Raw genomic sequence first — 6,208 nt, forward strand, 5'->3', positions numbered from 1 at the left:
CGATGCTGCCGCCTCCCCGTGTTGGTTTTTCCAAGTCCTGTGTGCGTGGCTGTTTGGGGCAGCAGCTGGGATGCCCACATTGTGCGTGGGTGCTGGGTTCCAGGCACTGTGTGCCCCTCGCGCCAGCTCCCTGCTAAGGTACAAAGTGGCAGGGAGGCGGGAGGTCGGGCGGGGCGGACGTCCTGGAGAGAGCTGCTCGCTGGTGGAAGGCAGAGTCAGCAAAGACTCAGGATTGCCTCGCCTCGCTGTCCTGGAAGCGGCGTTGGTTCCGCTGGCTTCGTGGGATGAGGGGCAAGCGGCAGTTCAGGCCGTGGCCGCCAGGGGGCAGTGGACGGCTGGCTCCCCGCCTGACCTGCCTGCTGCCGAGAGGACAACGCGGGGAGAAGCCTCGAGAAGCCAGTGGCATGTGCACAGTCGCCCCAGGACAACCCAGGGGGCACACGCCAGGGTGGGCGCTCTGTGGAGAGTGCGGGCACAGCACCCACAGGGGCACAGTCGCCCCGCACACTCCAGGGTGGGCACCGTGCTCCAGGGTGGGCGCTCGGTGGAGAGTGCGGGCACAGCACCCACAGGGGCACAGTCACCCCGCACACGCCAGGGTGGGCACTCGGTGGAGAGCTTCTGTCGCTGCCTGGGGCACCTGCATCCCACGTCAGAGCACCTGCTTGGAGTCCCGGCTGTTCCACTTCCCGCCTGGCTCCTGCCAAGGCCGACCCTGGGAGGTGACAGGTGCGCAGGGACGTGGCATAACCTCATTGTTGTGCCCATTTAGAGTCTGTCCGGGGATGCCACTCTGTGGGACCCTGGCAGGCGGTTGCGTACCGAGAATATGAGGTGACATTGGAGGTGTGCACAGGTTCGTCCTGCTCCGTTGGCCGGCACCTCCAGGAGGACCGCATGGGAGGAGGACCACTCAGCCATGACGTTGGAGACGGCACAGGGCCCAGTGAGGATCCAGCAGGTGCAGGTGGGCACAGCATCAGAGTCTGTTTAATCCACTCGCCTTGGTGCCCAGCCTTCCCCCCCCCCCCCAGGACGCTGGTTGCCATGAGAAGTCGGTGTGGGCGTGGCCAGTTGCCATGGCACTCTCCGCCGAGCTGGCCAGACACCTGTCCTGCCTTTGACCCTGAGCCCCGACCCGTGCACAGGCCCCACAGTGGGTCCTAGGGCACAGAGCGCCCCCACACTGCCTGCTCCACGGGAGGCCTGGGTGGGGACGCTGTTGAATCAGGCAGCAGAGGGGAGACTGTGTGTGGGCGCTGCAGGCTAGAACATACTGTGCCCAAAGCCTGCCCCACCCCCTTCGCACCACCTGCAGGTCCTCCTTCAAACCTTAGCCTCCCCTTCCTGTCCTTGGGGCCCAGCTGGCACGAAGCAGAAGCCCCAGGGAGGCCTCAGTTACACTCCCTTGCCCCAGAGAGATGGAAGCTGGAAGCTGGAGGGGCTGGCTGGCTGTTCCCTGCTCCCCCTGCAGCCACAGGGGCAGGATGGGATGGAGAGGGGCTTCTGGGCGTCAACGGGGCTGTGAATTCCACCTTAGAGTTCTCAAGTTCAAGGGCCCCCTCTGCCTCTCTGCTGGGGGCAGGTGGCTGCACAGGGGGGCATTCGACAAAGCTGTGCTGGTGGTGCCCCTGCTGCCAGGCTTCCGGGCGGACATGGTGAAGGGGCAGGGCTGGGTGGGGCCCAAGTGGGGGAGCTCTGAGTGGCGGGCACAGCTCGGTGCCCATTGTCATCACCATCATTGCTACTCAAAAGACAAAGGGGACCTGCCATTCGCTGGTTCTCTTCCCGAATGCCCACAGCAGCCAGCCCCGGGGCCAGGCCAAGCCAGAAGCTCCCTGGAACGCAAGCCCTGCCCTGCTGCCTGTGTGAGCAGGCAGCTGGATCAGAAGTGAAGCTGGTATGTGATTCCAGGCACCCAGATGTGGGGTCTGGGCACCCCAAGCAGCACCCTAACTACTGCGCCAGACACCTGCCCCTGTTGTGGGGTGGGGATGGCTTGGGGGTTTAGGGCTTGGCTTTTGCTGGGGCAGGACGCAGCCTTGCTGTAGTAAATGCAGCCGTGTGAGGCTTTTGCGTGCAAATCCCAGGCAAGTGCAGGGTGGCGGGGAAGCCAGGCACTTTGCTCCCGCCCCGCCCCGAGCCCACGCTGCCCCCGGCTCGGGTGGCACTGGAGCTGGCTGCAGGTGGCTGTTCTGGGCTTCCGCAGCCACAGGTGCTCCTGGACAGGCACCTCAGGGTGAAGTGGATGAGGCAGACGGACGCTGGGTCCTCTTGTAGTTGGATGAGGTACTGCTGGCCAGGCGGGGCAGGGTGGGGGGCCACAAAGCTGAACAGACTGGGACAGGTCCCCCTTGAGCTTGGGCTACGTGCCAGTACTGGGGGGCAGTAGAGAATGCAACCCCCTGCAACACACCTGCTGTCCCCTGCCCAGCCCCCAGCTGTAGGCCCTATGGGGGGCCTGCTTCAAGTCCCAGCCCCCTGCTCACGCCCACCCTGGGAGGCAGCAGGGAGGGCGCCTGTCCCCCTTGTGGGAGACCCCGAAGGAGCCCTCCCTTGCCTGGGCCCAGCACACCTGAGCTTCTGTCTGCCGGGTCGGTGATGGCACCAAGCACACGCAAGGAGACCTGGGGGAGGAAGGGGTGGGCTCGGGTGGCTGGGGGTGCTGCACCTGCATCTGGGGGCCCTGCGCCCGCGCCTGGGGGAAGCCCCGTCACCTTGCACTGCCTCCCTCCTCCCAGCTGCGCGGCCCAGTTTGCCCTGGAGAGACTGCAACCAGGCACCTTGGGAACACAGGAATTTATTGCCTCAGGGACCCGGAGGCCGCGCCTCCTCGGAAGGCCAGGTGTGACCAGAGCTGGTTCTGTCCCAGATGCCCCGTGCAGGGCGGTCCTCCCCCTGCATGCCCCCCTGCAGCAGCCCTGGGCAGCCTCCTCCCCTGCCCCTCTCCTCCTGGCTCCTCCCCTGCACCCCCAGCCCCTGCCCCTCTCCTCCTGGCTCCTCCCCTGCACCCCCAGCCCCTGCCCCTCTCCTCCTGGCTCCTCCCTTGCACCCCCAACCCCTGCCCCTCTCCTCCTGGCTCCTCCCCTGCACCCCCAGCCCCTGCCCCTCTCCTCCTGGCTCCTCCCTTGCACCCCCAACCCCTGCCCCTCTCCTCCTGGCTCCTCCCCTGCACCCCCAGCCCCTGCCCCTCTCCTCCTGGCTCCTCCCTTGCACCCCCAGCCCCTGCCCCTCTCCTCCTGGCTCCTCCCCTGCACCCCCAGCCCCTGCCCCTCTCCTCCTGGCTCCTCCCCTGCACCCCCAGCCCCTGCCCCTCTCCTCCTGGCTCCTCCCCTGCACCCCCAGCCCCTGCCCCTCTCCTCCTGGCTCCTCCCCTGCACCCCTAGCCCCTGCCCCTCTCCTCCTGGCTCCTCCCCTGCACCCCCAGCCCCTGCCCCTCTCCTCCTGGCTCCTCCCCTGCATCCCCAGCCCCTCCCTCTCACCTATGTATAAGTGTACATATATACCCCCCCAACTCGGCAGACATCTGGGCGTCCAGGCCTGCTGGTCCTCGGCTCCTGGTGGGCCTGTCAGTTGTGCCTCAGTTTCTCAGCTTCCAGGGAGGGACAGGCACTTGGCGGGGCTGGGGGAGGGTCGCCCCCAACTTAGAGCCCCCAAGGGTTCCTCCCGACTCAGAGACCCCAGACTCAGAGCGAGGCGCCTGAGGGTCCCCCGACTCAGAGCCCCCGAGGGTCCCCGACTCAGAGCAGGGACGAGGAGCGCGTGGCGCCCCCGGAGCCCCGGCCCGCGCCGTCTCCCGAGGCCTTGGAGGCCGCTGCGCTCCGGGGTGGCCGGCGCAGGAGCCCCTCGCGCACCTTGTCCCTGAACTCGGCCGACACGTAGTAGTACACGAAGGGGTCCACGCAGCTGTTGAGGGCGCTGACGGCCAGGCTGGGCACGTAGGCGCCGTACAGGTCGCCCCAGGCCCCGGGGCGCGGGTCGGAGTAGTGCAGCAGCAGCAGGGCGTTGCTGGGCGCGAAGAAGGCCACGGCCGAGGCCAGCACGAGCGCCGTGAGCCGCAGCGCGTGGCCGTAGCGCTGGCCCGCGGCCGCCAGCGCGCGCAGCGTGGCCCCGTAGCACAGGAGCATGGCGGCCAGCGGCAGGCAGCAGCCCAGCAGCGCCAGGCAGGTGAAGGCCGGCCGCCAGTAGGCCAGCTGCGCGTCCTGGGGCAGCGCGTCGTGGCACAGCACGCGCTCCGAGGCCTGCAGCCGGTAGGTCTGGCGCTGCAGCAGCAGCGGCGACACCAGGGCGGCCGCCGCGAGCCAGGCGGCGATGCAGAGGCCGGTGGCCAGGCGCTGACCACGCAGGGCCCGCGCGCGCAGCGGGTGCACCAGGGCCAGGTAGCGGTCCAGGCTGACGGCGGCCAGCAGCAGCAGCGAGCCGTACATGTGGCCGTAGAGGGTGGCCGTGGCCAGGCGGCAGGCGGCCTCGCCGAAGGGCCAGCGCTGGCCGCGCAGGTGGTAGGCGAGGCGCGGGGGCAGCGCCAGCGCCAGCAGCAGGTCGGCGGCCGCCAGGTTCATGAGCAGCATGGTGGAGGGCAGGCGAGGCACGCGCGTGGCCAGCACCCACAGGGCCAGCCCGTTGGCCGGCAGCCCCACGACCAGCACCAGCCCGTAGATGGCCGGCACCAGCCTGGTGGGCACCCAGCCGAGCAGCAGCTCGAGGGAGCGGTTGGACAGCGCCAGGCCGTGACTCTGGTTGAGGCAGAGCTGGCCGGGGAAGCTTCGGGGCTGGGCGGGGGCCTCCAGGGTGCCTGTGGGAGAGAGGGGTGTCAACAGCGCTGGGGGGCAGTGTGCAAGAGGGGAGTGTGAGGGGTGCAGGGGAGTGTTGGGGTGCTGGGAGGAATGTGAGGGGTGCAGGGGAGGAGTGTAGAGGGTGCAGGGGAGTGTTGGGGTGCAGGGGAGGAGTGTTGGGGTGCAGGGGAGGAGTGTTGGGGTGCTGGGGAGTATTGGGGTGTTGGGGCAGCAGTGTACGCAGGAGTGATGGGGGACCCCATCCCTCCCGCTAATGCTGAGGGGTTCCAGACTGTGTAGCGGGACATGCAGCCCTGGGCCTGCGGCCCCCTCCCCGCCTCCTCGCCAACGACAAACGCGGGTCCTCCATCTCCCCCGCCCCCAGCGCTCACCGCCACCACCCGTGTCCTGCCCCATCTCATCGTAGTCGCTCGGGGTGTGGGGGCCGTGCCCCAGGCCGTGCCCCGGCAGCAGCAGGGCGCCCAGCAGCACAAGCGCCCACATTCCTCCTGATGCTGCTGCCGCCGGGAGGGCGGCCGGGCTGCTGTGGGCAGGAACCTTCCCTCAGGCTTCCTGCGGGCCTGCCCCCCGCCCCCAGCTTCCGGAGCTGCTGCCCCCACCGGGAGATAAACCCACGAGGCACAGCCTCTGCCCCCAGGCCCACAGCAGCCCCCAGCCCCCTCCTTAGGACCGGGGGACGCCCCGAGTATGGACTGAGGGAACAGGGAGGGGCCCAGGCCATCCTGGGCAGGGGGGCATGCCTGCTGACCAGGGCAAGGAGGCCAGTCCAGCCGCAGCCCCCATTCCCGGCCAAGGGCAGCCCAGGATACACTTGTTGGCCGAGTGGCCACTTCCTGCGGTCTGTGTTGTTAGAACAGTGCTGGGGGAGGGGCGCTGCCTAACCTCTCCCACCCCCCAACTTCCATCTCCACTTCCTGTCCCTTACAGGGTCCCAGTGCTACAGTCTCCCACCCCCACCCCCTCAGCTGCCCCAGAACCCAAGCAGAGAGGTGCCGTGTGGGGCTGGGGCTGCTGGGGGGTGGGTTCACACTCCCTGATGCTGCCGCAGCACCCCACTAGCTCCCCGGAGATGCCCACCCCTAACTGTAGCAGCCCAGCAGTGACTGGCTTCTGCTTGGGGGCTCCCGCTGGGACACAGGACACACCTAAGCAGGTCCCCGTGGGGCCAGGGCTGGGGGAAGGACCCAGGGGCCAGCCAGGAAATGACCCAGCAGAACTCAGGAAGGCAGGAGCCCCCGGCAGGCAGCTGACGTTAGGGTCTGGGCCTGTGATGTGGGCACACCGAGGGTCCCAGGGTGGGGACCATCGCCGGCTCACACGCAGCGGGGTGGGGCAGGCGGCCCAGGGCCAGGGGTCAGGGGCCAAGACCGCGTGCTGCTTCACCCAGCCCTGCCGGCCTGGAGCTTCAGTGGAAT

General features: G+C 68.7%; 2 protein-coding genes across 2 annotated transcripts in view; both read right to left on the minus strand.

Annotated features, from left to right (window-relative positions):
* The window catches only part of LOC121163398 (coiled-coil domain-containing protein 130-like), a 469,842-nt gene that overhangs the window by 220,138 nt on the left and 243,496 nt on the right, over positions 1 to 6,208 (minus strand). The gene's annotated exons all lie outside the window — the stretch shown is intronic.
* F2RL3 (F2R like thrombin or trypsin receptor 3) lies at positions 3,453 to 5,287 on the minus strand. The gene is made up of 2 exons (XM_040990875.1): positions 5,165 to 5,287; positions 3,453 to 4,792 (listed from the first exon to the last, which is right to left on the minus strand). The coding sequence occupies exons 1-2, from the start codon at positions 5,274 to 5,276 to the stop codon at positions 3,741 to 3,743; spliced, it is 1,164 nt and encodes a 387-aa protein (XP_040846809.1). The 5' UTR covers positions 5,277 to 5,287; the 3' UTR covers positions 3,453 to 3,740.

Source organism: Ochotona curzoniae, unplaced genomic scaffold (assembly GCF_017591425.1).
Source record: "Ochotona curzoniae isolate NIBS_2020 unplaced genomic scaffold, NIBS_Ocur_1.0 contig_605, whole genome shotgun sequence".
Classification (NCBI taxonomy): domain Eukaryota; kingdom Metazoa; phylum Chordata; class Mammalia; order Lagomorpha; family Ochotonidae; genus Ochotona; species Ochotona curzoniae.